A 27,692-nucleotide genomic window follows, 5' to 3' on the forward strand; every position below is an offset into this window, starting at 1 on the left:
ACCTCAGTGAAATATACAAATATAGTCACGTAAGCGGTACAATATTTCACTCTGAAATGTAGTGGAGTCGAAGTATAAAGTAGCATGAAATAGGAATACTCGAGTAGTACATCAACGTTGTACAGTAAAACAGTACTTGAATAGATGTACTTCGTTACTTTCCACCACTGAAAAAACAAGACCTAGTCGGGGCCCTTGTCTGGTTTCACATGTCTGTGAGTTGTTGGCAGTTTTATCAAATGTGGACATTCCAATATGGCGGTTGAGTGTGAGTATGAATAGCTGAGTCTAAGCTCTCACCATTTTCAACATTGGCAAGTCGGTGCATGAGCGGCAGCCATACGAGGCATTGAGGGGGAGGGTCGGCCATCAACACATCCAGAAACGTGTTCAGCATAATCTTCTTCTAGATGCAAACACACACAAGCACGTGTGAAATGAGACGCGTGGACGGAGTTAAAAGAGGGGGGAGGAGGGAGAGGGGGGAGAAGGAGAGGGGGGAGAAGGAGAGGGGGAGGAGAAGTAGAGGAGGGAGAAGGAGAGGAGGGAGGAGGAGAGGGGGGAGGAGAGGAGGGAGAAGGAGAGGGAGGAGGAGAGGAGGAGAGGGGGGAGAAGGAGAGGAGGGAGGAGGGGGGGAGAAGGAGAGGGGGAGAGGCGGGAGAAGGAGAGGAGGGAGAAGGAGAGGGGGAGAGGGGGGAGAAGGAGAGGAGGGAGAAGGAGAGGAGGGAGAAGGAGGGAGAAGGAGAGGGGGGAGGAGGAGAGGGGGGAGAAGGAGAGGAGAAGGAGAGGGGGGAGAAGGAGAGGGAGGAGGAGAGGAGGGAGAAGGAGGGAGGAGAGGGGGAGAAGGGGAGAGGAGGCAGAAGGAGAGGGGGAGAGGGGGGAGGAGGAGGGACGGGGACAGGGGGGAGAAGGAGAGGGGGAGAAGGAGAGGAGAGGGAGGAGGAGAGGAGGGAGGAGGAGAGGGGGGAGAAGGAGAGGGGGGAGGGGGAGAAGGGGAGAGGGGGAGGAGGAGGGAGAAGGAGAGGGGAAGGAGAGGGGGGAGAGGGGGGAGAAGGAGAGGGGGGAGAGGGGGGAGAAGGAGAGGGGGGAGAGGAGGGAGAAGGAGAGGGGGGAGAAGGAAAGGGGGGAGAGGAGGGAGAAGGAGAGGGGGGAGAAGGAGGGGGGAGAATGAGAGGAGGGAGAGGGGGGAGAATGAGAGGAATGAGAGGAGGGAGAGGGGGGAGAATGAGAGGAGGGAGAAGGAGAGGGGGAGAGGGGGAGAAGGAGAGGAGGGAGAAGGAGAGGGGGGAGAATGAGATGAGGGAGAATGAGAGGGGGAGAGGGGGGAGAATGAGAGGAGGGAGAAGGAGAGGAGGAGAGGGGGAGAATGAGAGGGGGGAGAATGAGAGGAGGGAGAAGGAGAGGGGGAGAGGGGGGAGAAGGAGAGAGGGGGAGAATGAGAGGAGGGAGAAGGAGAGGAAGGAGAGGAGGGAGAGGGAGAGGAGGGAGAAAGAGAGGGGGGAGAAGGAGAGGAGGGAGAAGGAGAGGGGGAGAGGGGGGAGAAGGAGAGGGGGGAGAAGGAGAGGCTCGAGCGTTCCGTCCTCCTCGTACCTGCTGAGGGAAGCACGTCCGCACCGAATGCTCCGTGTAGCCAAAAGAAGGGCCCTCGAACACGGCTGTGGGCAGTTTCAGCACCTCGCGGAGAAACTGATCAAACTTTGCAAACATCATGACTCCGCTTGAGTCAGAGATCTGTGAGAAAATATCTGAGAGAGAAAATCGGCTTTTAGACACACATCCGTGAATGTGTCGATCCCACAGTCTGTATGCTCAGCAATGTGCACAGTTAAAGCCAATTAAATCTGCACACGCGTCGCAACGGGGCCCCCGTGTGCTTGATCTGAGCAACTACAGGGAAGGCAGCCATGACATCAGATTTCAGAAGATCCATTCACATACATATCTTCTGACGTGGTGCATGTAGCGGGCTTAGAAATGCACTTACAGCGTAGTTTGTCCACAATCTTCCCTCCACACATTGTTGACAGCATGGCTTTCATTGAGAAAACCGTCAGCTTCCCATGGCTCTCACTGCAAGTACAAAGAACGGTGACATGTTTAATTCACAAGCAGTAAATCACCCCTTTGCTCATGTCAACACACTGACTGGTTTGTTGAAAACATTTCCTAAAACCTGTTTGCATGGATAGCATGAAGTCAGGACCAGAGCTACCACTGAGAACACTAAAGGCATGTGCCGTGTATTTCTTTCTGGGAGTTTGTTTAGCTTTATACACCTACACATGGATTTTTTTTCACCAGAATGAAATTTCTTGGCAGTGTTAAGAGGGCTTTAAATCAGCGTTTAGACATTTGTATTGGGAAATAAAATGTCCCAGAGCAGTACATCTTCACACTGCAGAAGCTAGAACCACTGATTTTTTTTAAACGCTTTAGTTAATTAGTTGAAAAGCTTGTTGACTACTTAATTTGAATAATGATACGACAGTTTAATCAATATGTAATGTACAAATAATCAAACAAATGTAGACTTTCTTTTTAGTGTCTTAAAGGACACCATGTTGCTTTTTTAACCACGAATCCGCTGACAGTCAACAGGACATTTCTTCAGCAGACTAGATAGCAGCCAGGTCACTATTGTTATTGTTCATTGAACAGTTTTACAGACTGATTTACGTCAATTGTCCGTATGTGGATTGACCAGCACATCGGGTCAAATGGCATCAGTTTGTTTGCAGATTTTTCAGTTGTTCATGTAAAAAGTGAAGTGAGACGTTGTGATGTTTCTGAACAGCAGCCACTGTGGCCACAGGAAGAGATGACGGTACATTACTGGTCATACCAGACCAGGTGAGGCTTTAGAGGCAAAATAAGTACGTGTAATGACTCGAGCACAGGTGTGACAAGGGGTCGCAATATTCGTCTGAGGGGAAGCGAGATGACTGGGGAAAACAAAATGCAGTTTTTCTGCGCCGGCACCGTACCTGTCGTAGGTGGCCACCATGAAGTTGAGCAGCAGCCCGATGGACTGCTCCACGTTGATCTGGTGGGTGGTGGGCAGCCGCTTGTTGAGCTGGTAGTAGATGGAAGACAGGATGGTCTCCAGCCGCGACACGTTGATCTCAGCGTTGTGGTCCAACGTGTTGAGCCCGTTGTCACGAAAGGCTTCGATCATGTTCCAGACATCCACCAGATGAACTGTGAGGGGGGGGGGGAGACAGACCGGGATCAGACTGTGTCGGCTTCTCTTTTGTGTGACGGTGAAGTGAGAGGAACATGGTTGCGCTCTTACGGTTGCATCTCTTCTGCACAAACCGGAGTTTGCAGGCGGTCCTGTAAGTCGACAGTCTGATTACATCGAAGTTTTGAGCTCCTGCAAAACAAATTTGAAAAAAAGGCTCAAATGAATGCTACGTCTGTCCAGTTTAATCATCTCAAATGAAAGTCTTTCCAAAAGACAATCAGGCTTACAGGAAGTACATTCAAACATATCGCTGGCTCTGTGTGGGAGGAAGGATGCTGTACGTGTGAGGGACCACGCATCTCCTGCGCAACTTTCCAGCCAGTCAAAGAATCACACGAGTATGAACAGTGAAAAGAGATTTTCTCCCAGTCGACTCCACTCACTCATTTCCATGAAGAGCTGCCTCTTCTCCACCATGGCCTTGCCCCGTTTGCTGCCTTCCTCGATCATTCTGTGGCACATCAAGCAGCAGAGCATGCAACGCTTACAGTTCAGACGGCAGCTGCTTCGTAACACACAGCTCAGAGACCTTGCAAGTGAAGGTGATCAATAGCGATATATTATTAGTGGAATTGAAGAAAACGTTTCAGACTTTGACTTATCATTTCTGAGGTAAGACGATACATAAACGATGACCTAAAGCTCATCAACCTACATCTTTTAAAAATAGAAGATTTGGTTTTCATGTGTGATTGCACTATTGTGCTCCTGAACGCTGGTGTACCAGGAAACAGTTCTTTCATCTTTATTGTCGTCAGTTGGTTTTACTTCATTCACAATTTGAATTGCTGGAAATATTAGAGATGTGGGATCCAGTTAAATATTTTGAAAAATGGCACACAAATGTGCCATTTATTGAACGAAATAACATTTTGACAAATACTTATTCTCTTTTTGCCAAGAGTTGATACCACTCTCATGTCCCGGATGCTAAATATGAAGCTGCAGACGTTCAGCTTAGTTTAGCGTAAAGACTGTAAACTAGTCCTGTCCAACAACAACTGAATCCGCCTACCAGCACCTCTACAGCTTGAGCAACAACACATTACATCCCATTTGTTTAATTCTTACAATAAAACGACAGTTATAAACGACAAGTTGTGGTTTTTACATCAGCGGTTTTGAGCTCTCGAAAGAAAAAAAGAACCTTCAAACAATTCCTTTCAAGCATTTTGAGGTAAAAAATCAACCCGCACACAGATTATAAAGATGAGTTCACATCGCCGCCGTCTACAAATGAACGTTTGTTGTCGTGAATGGAGGAAGGAACCGTCTCTGTCACACCAAAGACACTACTTCTCGTGAACTATTTCAACTTTGACTTTTGATCCGACGTCTGATTCAACTTCAGTGTTTTCAAAGTCGATTCATTGTTCGTGACTGCTTTTTGTTTCAACACAATGCTCACACCTGTGGAAGACGGACTCCCTTTGAAATAAAACAGGTTTCCTTGTTGCATTCACTCCTTCTGCTCTTCTATAAGTGTCATCGGGGCTCATTTAGCCATTTATTCAAGGGGCTTTTTCTTAAATAGTACAAAGTACTTAAACAGTAATGTTACTCTGTGTTCTTATGAAATGAAGACATTTAATAGTGGTGTCAATATATTAGTCCCATACTGATTGGAGAACAGTATTATCTGTTTTTAGACTCCACAGCACAGATGCACTGATACACTACACATATATATATATCTCACATGAAGAGTTCCATATTTACCTGAATGTGAAACCAAGCGAAGCCCGAAATGTCGACCCTGTGAAGAGAAGCCATGTTGGAAGAGTCAGTGAAGTCTTTTCACTTGATGTCGCCATGACGACGAGAGCTATTCCTCGCTGACAGAGGTGGAAGTTGACTTTTGAGTTGGTAATTAACACCTCCCCACCCTCCCCTCCTCCAAGGACTTCATTAACTCTCAATTTGTGCTTTTTGTGTTGAGAAGTTCTTATTGGTCGCAGGGCTTCTCAAACGGACTCTTGTTATTGTAGTCGGGTCACAACTAATGATAACTTTGGTGATTAAGTCTGTGAAATGTCAAAATATAATGAAGTGAGCCGTCACTAGAGCTGCACCGCTCAGTTGATTCATCTACTATATTATTGTCTGTATCAACGGAAAACTAATCATGAATTGGACAACGCTTTGGGTAATTATTGAAGCAAAAATGACAAACATTTGCAGGTTGCAGCTTCACAAAAGTGAATTATTTTCTGTAAATATTTCTGGGTTTCGGAGTGCAGATCGGACAGAAACTAGACATCTGAAGACGTCACCTTGGGCTCCAGGGAGTGAACATTTTATAGACAAACCAATTCATTGATTTGATCATCTGAAGATGAATCGACAATGACAACAGCTGTAATTTGCAGCCTTATCCATCACCATCAGAGCTCAAGGTGACATCTTTAAGTGTCGTGTTTTTTTTATCCAAACCCCAAAAACATCGAATTGACTTTGATGTAATGAAGAGAAAAGATGAAACCAGAGCGTGTTTTTTCATACTTGCTTGAAAAATGACTGAAATGATGAATCGCTTATTGAAATAGTTGCCATCTATTCTTTTTTGTTGCTGTTGTGATCAATGGACCGATATGGCTGCATTCTAAGACAGCAATAAACCGGTGTGCGCTAACTTAAACAGCAATGTTACTGCTCTGAAAAGATCGGCTCTGAAAAGATCGTATGGCGTCCTGCTGCTCAGTGTGCAAACCATGGCAATAACTCCGTCAGGATTAAGGATTCACTTTGATAGCAATTGAAAACACTCGGTCAGCATAATTGCATATTAAATGGAGTCCTAAAATGGGCAACACACGCTGCACTAGAGCTGATATGTCAGAGGAGCACTGCTGTACTTGGGAGGGAAAGGGAAGGAAACATTTGCAATGCAGTGGGAGACCCAACAGACACATGTCAGCAAAACAACACAATGGCTCATTGTAAATATTCAGCCTGTGAAGTAACTGCAGAAAATCCATGAGTAGGCAACTCGGGCCCTTTGCACGGGAAGGCAATGGGAGCGCCGCGTGACAGCAAATGAATGAGTTTAATGCAGGAGTTGATCGTTTCATGTTAGATAAGGAAACGGAGATGAGTTGTTAATAATTCATAGAGAAAATGAATTCACAGACCGGAATCGTTGTGGGATTTTTAGCCCGTTGCATTCACTCATTTGCTCAAAATAATCACAACCTCTTAGTTATTTTGATATCAGATCTTTTTTGTTGCTCACAAATCGACTGTGTGGTTGTCATTATAGGCGCAAGGTGCATTTTACTGTAACCGCACCTTCAGCTTCAGAGTAATGACAACATCCTTTGACGCGAGTCAACATAAGGACTCGGTTGCTGCAGTACCTCCCTTCCGCTGATATCACCCACTTCTCGGTTTCCACGAGCCTCATTCCTCACAGTGAGCAACCCTGCAACACTTTAAAATGCACTTCTGAAGCGACGGCACCGCCGCAGCCATAATGGCGATTTAACTGCCTATTTACCTTATTACCGCAATGGGAATGGCGTGTCGTGATGCCCATATATAAATATATATATATTATATATATATATATATATAAATATATAAATATATATATATATATATATATATATAAATATATAAATATATATATATATATATATATATATATACTTTGGGGGGGGGGGGATAACAAACAATGGCAATCCTGCATTTTTTTTTTCAATTCTCACTGACGTCTCGACTAGAGAGGCAGGCAGCTGGCCTTTACCGGAGGAAAATCACGCAGGTTTAGAGCATCATCATCATCATCATCATCATCAGCAGCAGCAGCAGCAGCAGCATCAGCTCCATATGGGAAGGATAAGTGATCAATAAAGAGGACATTTCCTCCCTTTTATTCACAGTCGCACTCTCACCTTTTGGTGAATCCACGCGCGTGTCCGCCGACGTTACAGCTGTCCGCGCGATGAGAAACGGCTCGGACGATCCATGTTCATACCTCAAACCCGTGCTCCCTCCCGGTTCATTCGACTTCAGTCTGGAGAACTGCGCTTTGTAGCCGCACACGGAAACGTATACGAGCGCCCCGCTCCGCTCGGCATCGTCAGCGACCCAGCGGCAGAGGACAGCAGAGCGCGAGAGCAGGCACGGAGATGCCATGCGCGACCACCTACTACACTTTACGCATGTGCGCACGCACGCTGGTTAAAGGCGCACTACTACTATTTCTGTTTTTTTGCTCTGAATTATGATCTTCAGCACCAGAGGAGTGGAGATGAGACAAGAAAGGGATTCAATTCAGCTTAAAGGGTTATTCCACTGATTTCATTGAACTTTCATAAAGGTGGGGGACTCAAAAGAGACAGATTAAGAAAACAATTAGGATCCACATTGCATCACAGCATCTAGTTCTTCATTCAAATTTAATTTTTTCCCTGCATCTTAAGTAATATCCCCACTGATACTTAACATTGGAGCACGTGTCTCTTCTGGAGAATGCATTGAGCCTGCAGGCTTGTGTTATACTCACCAGTTTATGTATCCTTTTCAACACAAATAAATCATGTTTTGTCCATTGGACATGCGGCAAACGGATTGGACAAAACATGACGTCTTTATGCCGAAAAAAAGATAAACTGGTGAGTATAACACAAGCCCTAAATACAAGAATACCCATGAGTCTCAGCAGGAAGCCAGTCAAAGGGTGGAGGGTAGCACATTGTGATGCAGTGATAAACAGAACACGGAACCATAGCTGCTACATTCACCCAAAACTGACCCAGAATCACAAAATAGATGATTTAGATTAGCGGTGTACATAGCAGCATTTTAAGCTCAGTGATTGGATGCTTGTTGCTGCAACATTATAAACAATATCAATCTAGCCCTGCGCTTTATGAAAAGTACCCTGGGATAAAATTGAAAATGCAAATGACCCTTTGGAGTCGTTAATTCTCCACCCAAGTGTTCTGCGTGTGTTTTTATGCCTTGAACTTAAAGTTTCGTCTGAGAAAAACCTGACATTAAACACAGAAAACCGTCCACGACTGTTTTCATCGTTTAGTACTCATCGTGTCGAGTAAACTGAACTTCAGGTGACCGTTGACCTCCCTCTGTGTGAGATAAACACCAGGAAACATACACAAAATGCTTTTCTTTTCATTATTTATTCATAATAGTCTATAACCTCTGATAAAATACACTTTGTTTATAAGTGCTGATTACTATATTACATTCACCCGGAGTTTAAATGGAGACAAAATGACACGGACACGTTAAACAAATTCATCTCGTGATAATCGTTGACATTTGAAAATGGTGGCGATTGCCCACGACACGTTGTGGACAATGCTTTGTGAACACAACAGGTAACTTCATGGGGACGGCTGCCTGACTCACGTTTCAGTCCTGCTTAACAAAGATTTCAGCTGCCTTTTGGGTTGTTTGATTGTTTTTGTTCATTGTTTTTGCAGTGCAATCCAGTCCCCAACTCTACATGAGTAAATACAACATCCTAACATCACATTCAACCAAATAAGACAAGTATTTATGGGGGGGGGGGGGGATGTATTCAACTTGTGTTAACAAAATCAAATACTGGTATGCCAGTTTTAGTGAAAGGACTACGCTAAATCTGTGGAAAGCTCTCCTGACTCTAGCCCTATAATCTTAAAATCAATTGTCCACACGACATAAGCCCCCGTTTAATAACAAATACATTTAAAAATGGACTTCGTTTAATCCACTGACCTACAAATGCTGCTTTAAAAACACATCTTTGTGTTCCCATAAGGTAGTGACGCAAACGTAGACAGCTCAAAAAGGTACACGCATACGACAACAACTCTATGGAAAAATACAGACCATGGATCCATAAACAAACGCTGGGCCACACAGAATATTGATACCTGGGCAATTTGATTTATAAAAGTCAAGTTATCCTCTGTATGGTGGCCTGTCCAGTCCAAACTAAATCATCGGAAAAAACAGACAGCCAATATATTATTGTAGTAAATACCCTGATCTTCAAAAACAATTAGCAAATAGATTTTTTTAATATAAAATATATTAATTAAAATATATTACTTTATGATTACAATATTACTTTCTTTAAAAGGTGACTTTGGTTTGTTACCTTGAACATAATTGCTATAAAACAGGCCTGAATAAAGTTGATGCGTCTTAATTTGCAATTAGCACGAACACCAAAAACACCTGCTGAGGTGACGCTTCACACCGACAGTTTGAATGTTACTATGTGGCACAGTAAGGATTCATACTGCGTTAACATTACCCACATGTGCTGACTCATCATTGTACATCGCACACATTGTAGTAGTTCATTATATGAAGGCGATCCAGTATTATTGTGTGCTTATCGTACTTCATACCACATTAAAATGGAGGCTGACGCTCTCAGTTCTCTGGAAAAAGGCCATTTAAATAAATTTAAATTGAAAAGTGTTAAACTCTGTTCATCAGTGTCATCTTGTACCTCCGGATCATTCTGTAAAACTGAAAGCATGCTCTGCTGAATCGTTCTATGATAAAGCATTTAGCGTTTTAGTATCACGTACTGTTCTCCTCCGTTTGCTTTCCACATTCAAAATAATTTTGTAATAAAACAGGATATACTCAAGCAATGTGTGCTGCACCAATAAAATAAAATACATTTCTACATCGAGGCATATACCGTAAAGAGGCAAATATATACAGTGGCAAAGCTAAAGTATCTTCATTTTCTCCCCTTTGCCTTGAGTGTTTTGTTTGTCACTGCTGATCTGTCAATACAGACATACAAGCATGAGAAGCCTCACCTCATGGGAGACAATATCTACAAACCGGCTTTTTTGGGGGGAGAAAATGAAGGTTCAGACAGTAGGAAGTGACTCTAGACCTGGAAAAGATCTCAATTTCCCAAAAGCAACATAAAATGATTTCTATATATCGATTATTCTTCTTTTCACCCCCCCAACGTTTGATTGTAAGTACACAGTTACTACCACAGATCCAGGTGGCGTTCAACTGCTTTGCCTTTCAAAGATTGACGTAATGTGCAATCCTCACGAGTCATCGCTCAAAATTCCATTGACATTCTCTTTCTCAAACTACACGTGTTCTTTCTACTTCTTGAATCCGAGTGTGGTCAGTGATAAATGTACAGTTTTTATATAAAACAGTTACTGTGAGCTGCACTTTCCTGCCATGCGTGCGTAAATGCCAGGAGGTACTCTACAACAAATGATTATCATTAGCGCCCTTTTTTTGCCTTAAAACCACAACTGATTAGGCCCAATAATAAAAAGTGTCAGTATTAAACAAAACAGTCATTATGTTCTACAAAAATAGTAACATTCATTTTTCCCTCCTTTTTTTTTTTTGAAACTACACATATATATATGTGTATATATATATATATATATATATATATGTGTATATATATATATATATATATATATATATATATATATATATACAGATATATTTATTTAAAAAAATATATCACACTAATCCTAGCCGAGTGCAAACGTTGCCAGACTTTACATTGGTCACACGTCTGACAGACTACTGATTTGATTGAGAACTGATTGACATTTCTATCCAAAAGTTGCACGAAACAACTGAAATCGATGTTGGTGAAACAAAAGAGCATCCAGTGTAAATCCTTCCCCACAGCGGCCACATGCTGCTTGTTTTACCTGTGAGCGATCGATTCGGAATGACCCGCTGCTGCTTCGTGTCTCGCTTCAATTCAAATCAAACCACGACTTCTCTTCCGAGTGTTATTCCTTTCATATCATCGCACAACTAAACACGACACGCAGAGTTTCGAGGGGCCGATGCAGTCGTCGTGGCAAAAGGCTCCGCACCCTTTGCACACGATCATCGCCTTCAGTCTGCAGTAGCATTTGGACTGCACGTCCTCCATGTTGGAGCCCTCGATGAACGACTGCTCGGGCGAGGGCTCGCCCTGGTCGGCGTGGTCTAACGAGTGACCGGCCGGTATGGTGGTGACGGTCACCGAGAAAGACATGACGCCGCCGCCGCCGTCCGCCTCGGACGAGGCCGCGGAAGAGCCGACGCCTGCGGCGCTGTGGTTCAGAGTGTGAGGTACAGACATGCTGATAGTGCCACCGTAGCACGACGCTGCCACCGCTTCCTGATTATCCAGCGTCCTCTGGGTGTGAAAGGCAGACTGCCGCTGGTGAATGGGGTCCACTTGGGCGAGATATGGCTGAGAGTTCCCTTGGTTGCTATTGCGGAGTTCGAGGTGCCTTCGGTGTGACTGAGAAAAGGGGCTGGTGTCTTTGGCTGTCGCGCTGGTGCTGCTGTTGTTGTCGCCGCCGGCTGCACTGTCCTCTGATCCGGGCTCAGTCTTTACATTGGAGCAATGCTGAATGCTCGCTGCTTCATCGGACTTGGTTATCGAGAATCCGTGCTGCTCCGTTTTAACCCCGGAAGCAGGAAAGAAACATTTCCTGGCAGGTTCCTCTTCCTCTTCTTCTGTGCTTTCCCTTTTTAAACTGGACACCGACACGTTGGGGATGACAGACTGCTGCAGCCTCTTGCTCTCCGGTCCTCGGCCGTATGTGGACACATTGAGCAGGTAATGCCCCGTCATGGCAGGCCTGGGCATCCTCTTTCGACCCAGATATCCTACCGAAATCCTGGATTGGTCCTGACGTTCTTCTGCATGCAGCAGCTGATGGACTTTGTGCTGAGGCCCCATAGCACCATAAGGCTGGCTCTGCTGGCCTTTCCTCTGCATTAGAGCCTGCAGGATCTGCTCCTGAGTCTCCTTGTCAGGAAGCTCCCTGTGGTGTCTGGTGTATTCCACTCCTGCTCGTCCTGCTGTACTGAACTGGTGGGACTCCGGCTTATCGGCCCTGTGCTCAGCAGAGTGTGGCGTCTTCCCCTTACTACCACAAGGAACGTTTGACATCTTCACTTCCACTTTGGAAAGCGGTTTCGGGAGGATCTGCTCCAACAGAACCTCTCTTCCCTGCAGAAGCTGAGTGACCAGCGGGTTATTTGCAGGGACACAGGAGCTGGTCTTGGTTGATCCAGCAAGCGATGGGTTCTCCTGTCCCTTCAGAGCGTGCACGGGTGACGGAGTGTGCTGCATATGAATGCTATCGGGTCCTGCACTGACACAACCAGCAGAAGGACCTTTGCGTTCTTCATCAGTTTTGCTGGGGTAAGAGGTTTGAGACCAGTTTGGGCTTCGCTGGCCAAAAGAGTCCAGTGGGCGAGAAGGAGGTGTATTGGTCCGACTGCTGCTGCTGGAGGCCGGTAACCTGGTCGATGCCTGCGGGGACATTGGGTTGGTGCTGGGCGATGGCTGGGTCCGCTCACCGCCGCCTCCCCCCGGCCCCGGCACCGCTCCCTTCGATGCAGATGACACCGCGGCAGCCGCTGCTGCTCGCTGCGCTCGGGCAAGCTGAGCTTTAGCTTTGATGTCGGCCAAAGTGCGAGCACCGGTACGGCCCGGGCTGCTCAGCGGGGCCGGGAGGGGAGTCCTGGGGGAGACTTGACTCTGGGACAAAGGAACGGGAAGAATTCGTGCCGCTGGGATCTGCAGAGTAAAAAAACAAGGAGATGTTATAGAAATACTTCAAGAGATGTATATATTAGTAAATTCAATTTTCTCCACAACATCGCAAGGTAGCTGTTTTACGGGATTTATTTGGGAAGCTAATACTGTTTGGAATATAGTGATAATAAAGATCAACAGCAGAGAAATGCAGGAGGGGTTTGAGACATTTCTACGGGCATTTCATCATTTCTTTGCACATGCCTCTCTAACTATGAATGTGTGACTGCCGCACTCTGCAAAGAAGAAGAAAGCTACAAACCTGTCAGAGCCACCTTTCCAGCCTACAAGTGGAGAGTTATTTTTGGATACTCAAGAGATAGAGACATGAATCAGAGGAGTTTCCTACCGTGAGCGGTGGCGCACTCTGATTTGTTGCTGAAGTTGGTCTCGCAGGGCTAGATATGGAAGGAGTCGCTGGAGGAGATGCAGAGGAGACCGAGGACAGTGAGGAGACTGAGGACATACGGGGCCTTTTCTCTGGTGTCAATTCTTCCCCAATCTCACCGAGAGATTTCCTTTTCAGCGGCTCTGAGGGCCCACTGGGCTCAGAGATGACCTCTTTGCTCTCCTCGGCAGGCTTAACCACAGACACCGGCTGCACCTCGGTTACCTCTGAACGAGCCGGTGGTGGGCGGCTCTTCTTCACAGGCGACTGGGGGACTTCGCTTTGCTCCTCCTTCACTTCCTCCATGCGCTCCTTTTCAGGCAGAGCACCTGCCGCGGGCCGTTCGGCCGGCCTCTCCACCTCTGGCGTTTTCACTGCAGGTGTCGTCCCCGGCTGTGCTGCGGCGCTCAACTTGCGGTCCTCAGCGTACTGCGCTCGCCGTGTCTTCATGGGCTCATTGGTGGAGACTGGCTCTCTCTGAGCAGCCTGCGCCTTCGGAGGCTCCTTCGTGGGCTTGGTGTCTTTCACAGCGGCAGCTTCGCTCCGGCTGCTGTCCTCGCTGCCCTTGGGATCCTCCGGTGCTTGAGCGGCAGGTCCCGTCTGATGAGGCGGCGACTCCTGATTCACATCGGCCTTCGTCAGCTCTTTGGATTCCTCAAAGCTGAGCCCAGAACTAGACGGAGAGAGACGAGGAAGGTAGAAAGACAAATAAATAAACAAATCCATAAATCAACTGAATTCTCTCTTAAAAGGAACATTTTATAAAACACGAAGCTTTTGAAGGAATTATTAGGAAGACACACTCAGTCGGGCTTTAAAGTGACAGTGATTCAAAACGGACAAACATCAACAATTAAGTTGCTCGTTTTGTTTCATAGATCACTGAATAAAAGCATTACAGTGCAGTTATTGTTCACTTTAAAAAAAGTCCTCAGATTCCCTACATTTGTGTTAATGTGTTAATGCATGCTTGAGTTTTTTTCCTGTAAAAAGCTCTAAATAATCATGAGATTAGACGTACAATCGTGTCAATGACGTGAAGAGAAACATCCTCAGGAAAGGTGAGATCGCCTCTCTACTGTTTGTAGGTCCTCGATGGCTTTTAATGTGAAAGGAACCGTCTGGGCATTTGGAAAAACTGAAAAGCAATGTGCCGTCCAACTTCTCTAAAGCTGGATGAGTGAATGAATAATTAATATATCACGGAGGAGGACTTACTTTTCCCCATAATAGTTTTCAAAGAAGGTTTCCTTCCACAGCTCAACTCTCTTTTCCTTCTCTCTTTCTTGGCGCATTCGTAGCTGCAGCTCGGGAGTGAATTCCCCTGTAGAGACAAAAGGATATGTTACACATGTTCTGTGTGGTAGCACTGAACCGTGGTGACATAATTGTTCTTTGAATACGAGCTGAATGCAGTTATTAGCAGATGGAAACAGTTGCACTGACCCTCGGCCAGTCTCTCCTTCCAAGACTGAGCCGCCGACGTGAAGAACTCGTTGTTCAAGGCCGAACTAGTGGCCTTCAGAAGGCCGTCCATGCAGGCCTGGGGAGAGGAGGCACGATGTTATGACTGACATCATCACCGTCACTGCATCAGCACATGGACTTATGCTTCTCCTCTGTGGTGCACAGTTAAACATGTAGAACCAGCGGACAGCGATACATGCTGTACTGAGGTTGGCTGTGTGTAAAATGTTCATCCATAGTTTAACACACTATACGACGATTCACATGCAATAACACAACACTTAGTACACAGAGGACATTTGACAATGCAACAAACGTATAAGAAGTATCATTGTAGAGCCACCTGCCGGTCAACTTCAGGGAGAAGTTTGAGCAGCCTCTGTTGGCAGTTTGGAGGCAGGGCGGAGAAGGTGTGCTTGTTGATGATCGCCCTTAAGTTGGTGTTGACCAAAATGGAGTCCGGCGTTTCCACATCTATTTTACACTTTGTACGTTTCAGCTGCCCTGCAATGTGAAACAGGAAACAGATGTAAGCCAAGACGGATGAAGCAATGCCGATCATGCAACTGAGGCCGCGAGTAATTTACTCCCACGTGCTGTCGTGTCATTCATTTTCCTTCTTAACACTTTTGTTCTGCTATGGGATCATTTCACTTGGTCCCTTTTTTAAAGGCTGCAGTTCACTCCATCGCAGTCCGGGGCAAGCGGGCAGAATTAAGTTTGCACCCAACTGAGATTATTTTAAACAATTTGAATGGAGTAGGTTTGCTTTGTTCTACATTTTCCTTTTGTCAACAAACCCCACGAATCAACACCACACGTGTCAGTGTCTAGATACTGTCTGACTTCCCTACCCTGCATGTCAAACAGAGTCAGAGTAGATAAGTACATAAGAATAAGGTGAAGCAGCACCTCTGACATTTACGCCAAAGTTGAAGAAATTCCCTCCGGGCGTTCTTGAGAAAACGTAGAAATCTAGAAGTTGAGCAGCCGCTGGATTAACTGAAAGCAGATGTGTGATTTACCTGCACCGAGGCGGCCGGACCTCTGAGAAACCTTCCTCGTGACGACCGGGTGGCATAAGTCTGTTTGGACAGAAGGAGAGGAGGAGAAAGAAAAATCTCTGAGATCTAAATGTTTCCACAAGGATGCTGCCAGTTATATGAGTCATGTTTGGATGGAGATAGTACAATGCCTTTTGTTGTGTAGTTATGAGTGATAAGTAATAACAGGACAGAAGAACTGCATCAGTCATTTAGCGTCAGAACTGTGCGGATTATCGTGCAATGAGCGTTAATTATATAGAATATCCAAAGTGACTACTATTCATTTCATATTGTATTAGACAATGTAATGGCTGCCACCTACCAGTCTTTGTGGTGATGTTGTCAGCCATATCTTTGATGCTTTTCAGAAGCAGTCTAGGACTGGAGGTGCTTGGCATTCCCCCCTGTCTGCGCTGATTTCTCTGTAGCTGCTGCTTCAAGGCCTGAAACCGAGCAAAACAAGGAAAGGAACAAATGGCCAGCAGTATGAGAAAAAGAGTGTGAACGTATGAAACCCTCTGTTTCCCTGCAACTACTCCCCCAGGTGCCACTTGCCTGGTTAAATAACGGCTAAATAGCAGTGCAGCGATGGAACATAGGTTGCACAACAAAAGCATAAACTGCGTTGTGGATCTGTCGAGAAGTCTGATCGCCTCACAAGCACAATGTCAACAGATTAAAGAAGCAATCCGAGACAGTCCGCTGATTGTCTTTGTTTTGTTTTAAGAAGACAAATACACAATAAGTCTCTCCGGCGCCAATCTCTTTGCCAAATCTCAACCTTCGTGTGTTTCCTACGCCCAATAAATGAACACAAATTGGTCTTACACAGCCAAAAACAAAGAAAGTTCCACACCAGCACAGATGGAGTGAATTACAATCTGTGCAATCAAGTGAAATCTAGTTAAATGTGACACAAAAAGCACAAAGCAGCCGATAGGAAAAATGTTGAACAGGGTGGATTATGAGGACATCAATACTGTAAAACCAGCTAAAGGCATTTTTCCTTCCGCCTCATTGTTTTTAAATAATCAGCACAAGATGTTTTACAGGCAGGCAATGGAAGGATAGTTTGTGGCTGCTGACAAACGTTATGTACACGTTTACAGAAAACGTGTCAGCGAAAAACAGTTGAGAGAAATGTGGTGAACTGTGCAGAGAAGAGTGACGACGTATTGTGACATGGATTAGAGGTGTGAGACTCAGATTCAGATCACAACTGTATTTTGATGTCATAGTACCAGTGTCCTTTAAAAAGGCTACACATTGTTAGTGAATGCAAGTAAAACCACGTGAATATATTCCTGAATTTAACAAGTATGTATTGTGTGTGTTGCAGCGCGGGGCGGCAGGGATGTACACGAGGGTGTGGCAGGAACTCGTGCACCATCTGAGACAAATAGTGAACACAGTATTTACACCGCTAAAAAGCTGTTATTAACACAACCAAGAAATAAACAATAAGGAACAGCAAACCGGTCTGTACCTGTTTCAAAGCTTTCTTGCTGTGTTTCTGCGAGGGAGAGATGAGCTTACTGGTGGGGACCGACGGCGACGAGCATCGAGGCTGCGGAGAGGACGGCTGTGACTGCAGCTTGGAGGGAACTACGAAATACAAAAGTACACAAAACAGATGTGAGAAAATACACTTCCTGAGGGTGGTGTACAGACGTTATCACATCATGCTTTTGTTTTGATGAAACTGAAACCAATACCTTGCACAAAGAAGCAGACTGCATTACCTTGCTAAAATATCATATTACTAAAAATGGGCTGAACGTCTCAATAGGAAGATTGTTCACAGCAACCTCCCTGTTCTATATTTCTAATTCTATCTTTCTACATACTGCAGCAGTTCCACTTGTTTCTTTTTTCCGATGCCACTTCATTTGCATTTGACTTTGGCTTCTTTGCATTGATTAGTTCAAAAATAAAACAATATCTGAGTCCTCCCACTCGCATATAAACCAAGGTTATTTGCTTGGCAGTTTCTAACTTGTGCATAATGAGGAAGTGGTCACAGGTCACGCTGAGAAGATACAGTTTCCTGTTTTAACAGTCACTTAAAATATTGAAGTGGCAGAGAGAAATAATGAGTGTCGGCGAGAGCACAGCGGGAGGAAAACAAAATAATTTCTACTGGAAGAGACGACCATTCTTCAAAGTTTGCTCTGCAATCCGGTGCAGTCAGGCATTCACAATGAGATGGTTTGACTGCACAGAAGCTCCAAAGAGCAAAAACTGCCATGACGTGACCGCCATGTGCAGCCTGCTGCTTCTCCGCTGACAATTAACGATGAAAGACATCATGGACACAGCCTGCTTGCTGAAAAGATGAAAACCCACCTTTTGCTCTCATCATGTTTGATGCTCAGTGTATTCCAGGAACTATTTCGTGAGATGTCATTTATGCTTTGCCTCTTATACTGCTTCTTCAGCCGGTTTCCTGTGTTTCCGCAATGACTTTTCACAACGGCTGCGAAAGGGCGTTAACTGTCACAACAGAGCGCGGTAACCAACCAGCAAAGATGAACTAATGAGTGGAGCTGCAGTCCTTACTTAGTGCGTCATGACTGCTGTTGATGGCGAGCGGAGTATATTTCACTCCTACTGACAAGCCTTTATTCTTTAATACTGTAGACGGAGCTTGAAAATAAAGCTCATTTGAACATTGTAGTTTGGTGGTATTTCATATTAGTTAGCTTGCAAAATTGGTCGACCATCAGGAACGTTTAGCGATGACGTAGTGGTGACGTTTAAGTTCTTGCAAATTCTTAAATTGAGTTAATGCACTATAGTTTCTGTTAACATCTCCATTAAATATTCATGTGTTTAAGCTATTATGGTCTGTAAACTCTTCTTAAAGTGGAGCTACTTAAGGGATGTAGTGATATGCAATGATCCTGTACCTCTTCGCATCCACCTTCCTCTCGTGCCCTCTCCTGCTGCGAGGGCACTGCTGCTGTTTTCTGTGCTTTGGGAGTCGGACAGATCGTCACTGCTCTCCTCAGAGCCCTCCTCGGACATGTCCGTCGCCACATTGGAGATGTCCTTCTACATGAAAAATAATAGAGTACACGGAGATGTACAAGAAAAAGAAGAGCAGTTATTCTCAAGCATCTTCCAAGTCCATCCCACGTCATACTCATAGAATTCAGTCATTTTTACCAACAATTATGTTTTCCTGTTCCTGAAGTACACTGACATCGTGAATGATCTTTTACATAATAGTAAAGCTGCTTTATGTCTAACTAACCTTTAATGTGTAGACCCCCATTCGGCCTGGGACTTTGTAGAAGATGCCCTCCTCTCCACGAGAGTTCGTGTGCAGCATTGCGTTCAGACATGCCAGCGGCGAGGTTCCACTGGATCATGAAAGAAAAAATAAGCAAATGACACATCTGTTCCTCAATATGCCAAACAGCTGGGAGAAAGGCGCAAGAAGGGTAGAGGCTGGTCTGATATCTGGGGAGAAATTGCTACCATGCGTCAAGAGGACATGTATGAGTTCAGGTCAGATTCACATCAGTGGCGTTGTGGGCAATTTACTGAATGTTTTACCCAGAATCAGTTGAGTAGAACTGGTTCGAGACTAATCTAATCATTATGAGGACCTGATTAGGGTTACAAATATTGCCCGCTGGATCATATATCTCATTAAATTTGCACCCCAAATACATTTTTGGATCATGTAACTGTGTTGAAATTTTGAATCTATGGAGCAAAAACCTCCTTTACTGTGTTAGAATGTTGAGTCATTTACCAAACTGAAGTATATAAATATGTTTTTATGCAACAGGTGGTTATAAATCATAGCAAGACTCGGTAGAATCAGAGTGTGACTCCAACACTGTCTATATGCAACTGAACCTAGGACATGTTGTTAATAACATGCAAAAGGTAAAACCAAACAAAGTGGCATTGCAGTGAGTTTGTAAGATAAGGGGTGGGGGGGGGGGGGGCTAGCTTTGTCTTACCTTCTGGATGAGAACAGTGACAATGAAACAAAAAGAAATAAAAGTTATTAATTGAGTAAAATAACTGTTACTATGTGAACAAGAAAAAGGGAAGTAGGTGATGTGAGCAATCAATAACAGAGGCAGAAAGATGTGTCCTCCCTCTCTCTTTCTCGTGATAATGTCTTTGTAAAGCTAAGAAAGGACAACATTTACCTTATTTCTTTAAGTCTCTCTCTTTGGATCACCTGCAAGATCTCTTTATGGCTCATGGGCGTATTAGGGTATTTCTCCAAAACCTGAAAAAATAATATAATATCATCAAAACAAAACAAAAAAGCACAGTTATGTTGTTGTGGTTGTCATAAAACATGATGAAGCACACTTAAGATTCCACACAGGCAAGAAGCTTTCTAACAAAGTCTCCACAAAGACTGTAAGAGCAGGATATCATTCGCAGAATAATCCACACCACAAACACCGTGTGCCTTTTGCCTTTAATAGTAGATAATAGACTAAATGTTTGGTTCACTAGTACGTTATGAGTAGGGAACACTGTTATAACATGAACAGGGAATGCAGCAAGATCACGTTCATCATAACGTCGACATCAGCGAACAGGAAAACATATCAATTAAATAAAAGGTTAGTTAGTACCCAGCTGTCAGCACTAGAATGTAACTGCACCGTACTGTCCTCAATCTGTCCGTGTTGAACTTCCCTCCATATGTCTGATAATGCAGCATAATTTGTCTTTCGTCCATGTTTCTAACATAGTTATATCTCATTTTATTTGCTTTGTGTGTTGAATTTGAGAGCCTGTGTTGCATGTCTTGTTAGTACTTGACAATATAAGAGTCTCCTGAATGATCATGATGATACTACTTCTATTAATATTCTCACTTCTTTTATTGTTTGTGCATGCATTGTAATGGGTCAATATTGCATAACTTATATTCTGTTTTTAGGTTTACTTTGCAACATCTGCCTTAAGGCCTACAGATGAAAAATAGCCTCTTGGCTTTAACTCTGGCGCATTTACAGCAATGGTTTTATTAATGTGCACTGTCCCTTATCAAATAAACCAATAAATAAAAACAAGCTCACGGTACAGTAACAGTACAGAAAGTTATTTTTATTCAGTTCCCACCTTGTACAGACTTTGTAACGGTTCATGTATCCACCGCATTGCTGTTAACGTGTTGAGCATCTCAGCAAAACAGGACTTAGGTGTGTAGAAACTAACGGTATTACAATTAACTATCTGTAGAGTTATAGCTCCGTTATGTGAGCCAACTACTAACAATTAATAATAGCCTAAAACTCAGTGTAGCTAACGCTACTGCACAACTGAACAGTGGATGTCTTCACGAGCGATAACGTTCAGCTTTAACTATGAAATAGTGGTTGTGGAGTTTGAATATTTTGCAGTCATTAGCATGCTACGCTAGACAGTTAGCTATAATGCTAGCAGCATTCATTACTGTATTATGATACATCGCCTGCCGTTGCCATGCAATATATTAACTTGGTGATGTATCGGGGCGTTAATGTAACGTATGGAGAACTCCGTTTAATAATAATAGTGTATGTCACACTGCTTTTAATTTGCAGCTGATATCAAACTAACTTGTTGACGAACTCTACGCTAGCAGGAGCTAGCGTGCTAACCTGGCTAGCCGAACTCTACGCACAGGAGCTAGCGTGCTAACCTGGCTAGCCGCGCGCTGCCCATGACGTGATTACTTAACGGTTACTTCCTTCGACTTCAGATCATGACAAACATGTCATCCGCGCTGTGTGGACGCAACACACACATATGGGTTTTTTTTTGTTGAAAGGAAAGGTGCTTTTGGGGGGGGGGGGGGTGCACACAGCTGACAGTCGCCTCGCAACGATGACAGCTAGACGGCTATAGTGACAGCGGTCCTCCAAATGTCTAAGCGTCAAACACGGGCCTTACATCTCGTCTCTACTAGCAGGTCATGAACCCATAAACACAGTTGTACAAAGTGGGAGCGTTCAAGGAAAAACAACCACAACAAACGGAAGACATAAAAAAAAATTAAAAACCACCTAGAATACCGTTTTTGCGGCTTCCGCCCACGTCCTCCCCTTCTTTTTCTTCTGCCTCTCCCTCATTGTTGATGTCTCTTCTGTGCAGAGAGTGTTGTAATTTGTCTGTTCCAGTTGGAAGTGTTGCTTTAGTTACCGCGTAAGATCCACTCTCCGTCTGCCATGTTGGACTTACAGTAAAGAGTCACGTGACTCCGAGCGAAACGTCATCTTTACTGTATAAAGCTGTCATTGCAAAGTGTTCAAGTTTCCCCCGCATATGTTTATGAAGCTGTCAACTAGCAATTAAACCGGCAACATAACCCGCATAACTCTTGGGGGAAAATACAGTAGGCAGTTCAAGATCATGTCCGTCTTTATTTTATTAAGCAAAATGGACTTTTTGCACGATTTGCACAACTATGAAAAAACAATAAGGCAGCTAATCAAGAGAGCATTGCAGGCTTTCTTCACATTTTTGGCTCACAATTACATTGCCAAGAAACCGAAGCAACAATGCATCAAGCATACAGGATAAAGACCAGGGTGGCCCCCCAGTGGTCAGGGCCCTCAGTTACCACCTTCCACTTTTTTTGACCGGATACATTTCAATACAATGTAAATGAAAATGTTATCAAATTGAAAATAAAAAAAACTTTAAATAATTTAATATATCTCTGGTTTCAAATGATAACATTTCGGCTGTGCTAATGATGGCGACTGAGAGACACTTGATGGTTTTTAGGCAACTGTATCTTTTGTTCTTGGTTGAATGCATGCTTACTAAAGTAATTCTTTCTGAAGAAAAAAGTTGTGAAATCAAGGCAGAAGACCCCCCCCCCCCCCCCTGTACACATTTGTCACATCAGGGGCTCGTCTGATTTGGACTTTCCAGCGGAAGATAGGCAGCAGAGGATGGTCTTCGTCTCCGAGAGGGAGAAGAGAAGCTCTGAGATCCTGATGTCAGAGTGGTGGACGAGGAGGATGATGGGATGGATGCTGCTTGTGGTGCCTGATACCTGTAGACCATTAAAAAACCACACACACACAGATAAGGACTTATTTCAAATGCAGTATTAAAAAGAAAGCAACATTGATATTTTTGGGGCGATCGGTCAACAGAAATATAAAGTAAATGTATGAACCGAAGGGGGAAAACATGCAAAGATACAGACAGAGAGTGCCTCTATAACTGACACCACTAATGCATGCTCAAAAATATATTTCAATAACTAGAATCGACCCAACATAGGAGTATGATTCCACTTCATGACAGTTCTTCACATAACTCTTCTACTGCAATATGCAGTCTTAAACTGAGTTTACGCTCCTAAGCACGTATTCCTTTCTCAGCCGTTCTCTCACCAGGATTGGGACTTCCTGATCCGTGACGATGCAGCGCTGCTCCTCTCTCTAACGGGAACAGTTACCAGAAGGTCCCGCATCAGCCTGGGAGAGAAGACTCTCTCCAGGTGAGCGCCATTCAGGTTCAAGGCGAACATGGTCGGTGGAGACATGTCTAACTCCAACAGCATTATGTTCTCAGCCTGTCAGGACAGACACAAGTAAAGCTGTTATAATATAATAATTACATATGCAAACATATTATTTGAAATCCAGCCAGTTTTGGAGTGCTGGCTTTTATTTGTACAGTATTTTCATATTTTTTCAAACTTCTTCACATCCTCCAGCTCTACGAAGGAGCCTGCGAACATGAAATCAGGGTGCGTGAGCCCACATATTCACATCTCTTTCTCCGCTGTACTTTCTGCCAACATGTCCGAGCTCTGACCTGGTATCTACACGGGGCCCCAGTTGCGGTGGAAACAGCCATCTGTGCATATTGGCTGATTGGCCTCTTGTATCCCACAGCAGAGAGAGGCCTTCTCGTGAACTGAGTGGGTGCACTGGGAGAAAGACATGGGAGAAAGACGGACTTTCGTTCAGTTTTAAGGCATACATGGCGGTTAAGACTCAAGCTTCTGGAAGCTTCTCAAGAGCCCCATATATGGTCAACTGATCAGCTCCCACCAGAAGAAAACAACCCTGTTCGATAGATAGATCGTTACTTTATTAATTATTATTACTGTTATCTCCGCTGTGTTGTCTTCCAGTCAGCTCTCCAACTGTCTCAGGAAAGACAAATATGTGTGTCTGGTTTTCTTTTTACAAAGCCATCTGTTTACCGGAAAGGCAGACTGCATACATTATCGACAGCATTGATGGTGCAGAAACTGGTTATCTCTGCTGCTTCAGTGATGGATTCCACCCAGTAGGTCAGTTCTCTGCCCTTTGTGATTCATTTACGACTTGTTTTGGAGGATTTTTATTCGTTTACTGTACCACTTTAAATGTTAAATGATGTAAAATGAAATCACTGACCTCTCCGATGGAATGACCGGCTGCAGTCTCCACTGATCCTCCTCACTGTCGAAGTGCAGTCTGTTCATGATCTTGTTCTTTTCCTCTGGAGGTATAAAGTTCTCAATCAGGAGATATCTGCAATGGGAAAGAGGAGAACGTGTCAGCTGAGTTCACAGGAAGCATTGCCATTGAAAGCTGGAGTGCAGAACTTTTGTCTCCTCCCTCTGGCAGGGAGAGTAGCTGCCACACGGGAGAGACCATACATATAAAGCAGCAGGTCGGAGTGAGGCGGAAAATCCAGAGAAAGGTTTGTGGAGTGGATGCTCCAGATAGAAAATAAAGGAAGGATTAAAGTAAAAACAAATGCACGGGAAGACTTGAAGAGAGCGCCTCTGGGAGCTCACCTGCAGGCATACATGTGCCAGCAAGGGAAAGTCACCGCAGACATCAAAATCTGATGTACTGTGAAATACAAAGAGCTTTCCTCAGCGGCGATGGGCTTAATCAGCCTCGTGTGAACTTGTTTAGCAATGTAACGGACATTCTTTTATCTGTAAAAGTCCCGCAGTCCAGCTTTAAAACTACAACTAAATCAAACAGTTCATATACCTTACAGAGCACAAAACGGTAGTATAAATATGTTCCTCCATTTATATTTAAAAAACAACTTTTTTTATCCCTGGAAAATGGTGCAGTATACAAATATAAGGCATCTAATAATTGTCAATTTCTGATATTGCAAATAGACAAGAAAAACCTGTCATTAAGAATGTCACTTGATCATAACAATATTTAGATATACAGCAGCTGTAAGCTGAAAAGTCACGTGAAGTGTGTTGTTTGCAGATTTCTAATTAAAACATAAAACAAATATATGAATTTTAAAATTCTAAATGGTCCTTTCCATCAAAATGAATATATCCAATATCACATTAACCGTATTTCTGCAAATACAGTACAACACAACTTTTACACAACTTTTAAGATAACTGAAATTATTTGTGGAAAACATTTCACAACTATATGCTAATGCCACCTTGTCATGATTAAATATTAAGTTTAGTCAACTCTTCCTCTGTCTTTAAATGCATGTGTATGATGTAAATACAATTAAAAGCCACGTGATGATGATGATGATGATCATCATCATCAGTATATGAGCACTCTCTCTGATGTGACTACTCACTTGTACTTGAGTTCTCTGGTGAGTTCGGTCTGCGTCTGTTCGAGCTCCTGTCTGGTGATGATGTGTTCATCAAAGACGTCTCTCACCTCGGCCTTCACCAGCTGCAGTTTGGCGTACAGCTGCAGAAACAGATGACTGTTATTACTGGTGTTAGTTAATAAAGGTGCACTGGAGGAGATGTTGATATAAAAACACACACTTATGGCTTCAATCAGAAGGCTAAAGAAGTTAGAGCTCCGTCCAGAGAAAGCCGGATTCCCCAGCGTTACCTCTCCTGGCGACATCGGATGCTCAACATCTCAAATTATGATGTTTTGTGATAACAGCGTTGGGTCGTCTTACCCTCTTCAGCTTTTTTGTCTTGTGGTCCACCTCCTGCTGCAGGGAGGAGAATGTCTCTCTCATTTCTAAGGTCTCCTCGTCCTGCAGCATCATCTGCTGCTGCAGCTCTCGCTCTCCTCTTATCTGCAGATCACACGGAACATTCAGCTCAGGTAAAGTTGAACACAAGCATCACACCTCTCGCACAATGAAGTATGTTTTATAAGAAGAAAAAGCACACCAAATAGCATCATACATACACAGTGTTGTTGTTTTTAGATACCTGTTCTGCTATTTCTTGCCTCTTCAGCTCCAGTGTTTTCTGCTGTTCATTTGTGTGATCAATTATAGTCTTCCCTCCCACTAACAGTTTGCTCTCCATAGCCTGTGGACAAAGACATCAAATGAATTGTTCATGTAAATTTCTTTTGTTCCACCCGTGTCTCGTTTATCACACACGACGATCTTCACGCGTACCTTATATTTCTCAATGATCTTCTCCAAAGCGTCTTGATCCCACTGCATGTCCACCAAACTCTTCCTGTTTTCGTTCAGGTGCTTCAGCCTCTCACCGCTCCGCTGGCACGTCATGGACTTGGGGAAGTCACTTGCATCTTTCACGCGCCGTCTCACCTCTGGTTCCTCCTCGAAAGCCTTCCACGCCTCCGCATCCCTCTCCCCGAACATCTCCTCCTCCATGTCGGCTATGCTTTTGCTCAGTCTCTTGCTATTCCTCTTCCTCCGCCTCTCTTTTGCCAGCATCCCTCGCTCCTCCAGCTGGGCTTTCAAGCGCGCGATCTCCTCCTGGAACTCCCTCAGCAGGGCGTCTTTGGGATCCTCGTTGATCCGAGGTTTGTTCTTTATGTTCTTGGCCCTGTTGGCGTACCTCAGAGTGGCCAGGGATTCATCAAAGTTCTTGTGCGACGGCCCCACTGTTGCTATCATGACCGTCTTGGCGTTGCCACCCAGTGAGTCCTGGAGCAAGCGGGTCAGTTTGGAGTCCCTGTACGGGACGTGGCTGCTCTTCCCATCCACCAGGGCGGATATCACGTTCCCCAGTGCCGAGAGGGACAGGTTGATTTTGGCTGCTTCCTTTAGCCTCAGCCCTTTTGCACCAGACTTGCTCTGGCGCTCGCTGCCGGCCAGGTCGACCATGTTCAGCTTCCCGACGCGGATGTGGTCCTCTCCGTCTGGCCCCGCTTCGCTGCACTCCACGGTGATGAGAAAGATGGCATGAGAGCGAGAGCTGCGTTCATTCATGTTGGTGAACCCCACTGACCTGGACTGGTTGCCTAAGTTCATCACATGTTCAATCTCAGTGGCATTCTTTGTGACCACTGAGGACAGGTCCTTCACGTAAACACCAAAGTCAGGGTTTTCTTTAAGCTCCAGTTTCCTGTTATCTCTGCACAGCAGGTCTCTGATCTCCTCCTGGTAGATCTCGAGGTACGATGACCTCACCAGGTACTTCTGATTCTGAGTTCTGGATATCTGGGTGAAAATGTGCTGAAATGAATTCGGTATAACGCCTCTCATCTCCGGGTCGTTTGACACCCCTTGCATGGTGTGCGTTTTACCTGTCCCGGTTTGTCCGTACGCGAATATAGTCCCGTTGAAGCCCTGCAGGACGGAGTCCACGAGGGGTCTCACGGCGTCATCGTAGATGTCGCCCTGTTTTGAATCCCAGCCGTACACTGAATCAAACGTGAACACTTTCATCGGCTCATCAGGTGGTGCCTTCGGCTTCTTGAGGGTGATCTGCCCCAGTCTGTCATCAATGTGCATGATGTTTTCACAGTCCGCCGTCTCCTCTCTCCTGCTGAACGGCCGGCAGCGGACCACCACCCTGACCGCCTCGCAATGTTTGGCTTTAGGCATTTTGGTCAATAATAAAACAAAACAAAAAAATATCTCGTCACCACGTTAAAAAGCCATTTTTCTCGGGCGGGGTCCTGCGATGCTCCTTCTCCGTTCAGGTGCTTTAATGTCCTGCGGCCAGACGCGCCCCACGCGGGCCGCTCTCAACATCCCGATGAACTCGCAGCATCTTTTCCGAAAAGAAGCGATGTCACCACATACTTAAAAAAGGATGCT

General features: G+C 44.7%; 3 protein-coding genes across 4 annotated transcripts in view; all 3 read right to left on the minus strand.

Moving 5' to 3' along the window:
* The window catches only part of dtnbb (dystrobrevin, beta b), a 23,580-nt gene extending 16,983 nt beyond the window's left edge, over positions 1-6,597 (minus strand). The window contains exons 1-8 of the mRNA XM_079285989.1: positions 6,533-6,597; positions 4,964-5,000; positions 3,628-3,695; positions 3,293-3,373; positions 2,985-3,198; positions 1,985-2,070; positions 1,591-1,745; positions 301-406 (exon numbers count right to left, since the gene is read on the minus strand). Coding sequence (XP_079142115.1) covers positions 301-406; positions 1,591-1,745; positions 1,985-2,070; positions 2,985-3,198; positions 3,293-3,373; positions 3,628-3,695; positions 4,964-5,000; positions 6,533-6,578 — 793 coding nt within the window. The 5' untranslated portion in view covers positions 6,579-6,597. The remainder of the gene's footprint in view (positions 1-300; positions 407-1,590; positions 1,746-1,984; positions 2,071-2,984; positions 3,199-3,292; positions 3,374-3,627; positions 3,696-4,963; positions 5,001-6,532) is intronic.
* Positions 6,598-10,744: 4,147 nt separating this feature from the next.
* On the minus strand, positions 10,745-21,848 carry asxl2 (ASXL transcriptional regulator 2). Of its 2 annotated transcripts, none has more exons than XM_079286208.1 (12): positions 21,749-21,848; positions 19,889-19,971; positions 18,973-19,081; positions 18,626-18,770; positions 17,203-17,321; positions 16,039-16,159; positions 15,696-15,755; positions 15,014-15,174; positions 14,650-14,746; positions 14,422-14,527; positions 13,165-13,876; positions 10,745-12,797 (listed from the first exon to the last, which is right to left on the minus strand). In XM_079286208.1, exons 2-12 carry the CDS (start codon positions 19,942-19,944, stop codon positions 11,019-11,021), a joined length of 3,465 nt encoding a protein of 1,154 aa, XP_079142334.1. In that variant the 5' UTR covers positions 19,945-19,971; positions 21,749-21,848; the 3' UTR covers positions 10,745-11,018. The 2 variants fall into 2 exon arrangements, with proteins under 2 accessions (XP_079142334.1, XP_079142333.1); XM_079286207.1 differs by having other exon boundaries at positions 21,758-21,843.
* A 744-nt stretch (positions 21,849-22,592) lies between these two features.
* On the minus strand, positions 22,593-27,479 carry LOC306789863 (kinesin-like protein KIF3B; the record flags this gene model as incomplete). Its single annotated transcript, XM_079285932.1, has 8 exons — positions 26,076-27,479; positions 25,882-25,983; positions 25,620-25,742; positions 25,278-25,396; positions 24,110-24,226; positions 23,520-23,634; positions 23,093-23,274; positions 22,593-22,746 (listed from the first exon to the last, which is right to left on the minus strand). The coding sequence occupies exons 1-8, from the start codon at positions 27,474-27,476 to the stop codon at positions 22,593-22,595; spliced, it is 2,313 nt and encodes a 770-aa protein (XP_079142058.1). The 5' UTR covers positions 27,477-27,479.
* Between the last annotated feature and the right edge of the window lie 213 nt (positions 27,480-27,692).

Source organism: Melanostigma gelatinosum (assembly GCF_949748355.1).
Source record: "Melanostigma gelatinosum genome assembly, chromosome: 16".
In the NCBI taxonomy this organism is placed as follows: Eukaryota; Metazoa; Chordata; class Actinopteri; order Perciformes; family Zoarcidae; genus Melanostigma; species Melanostigma gelatinosum.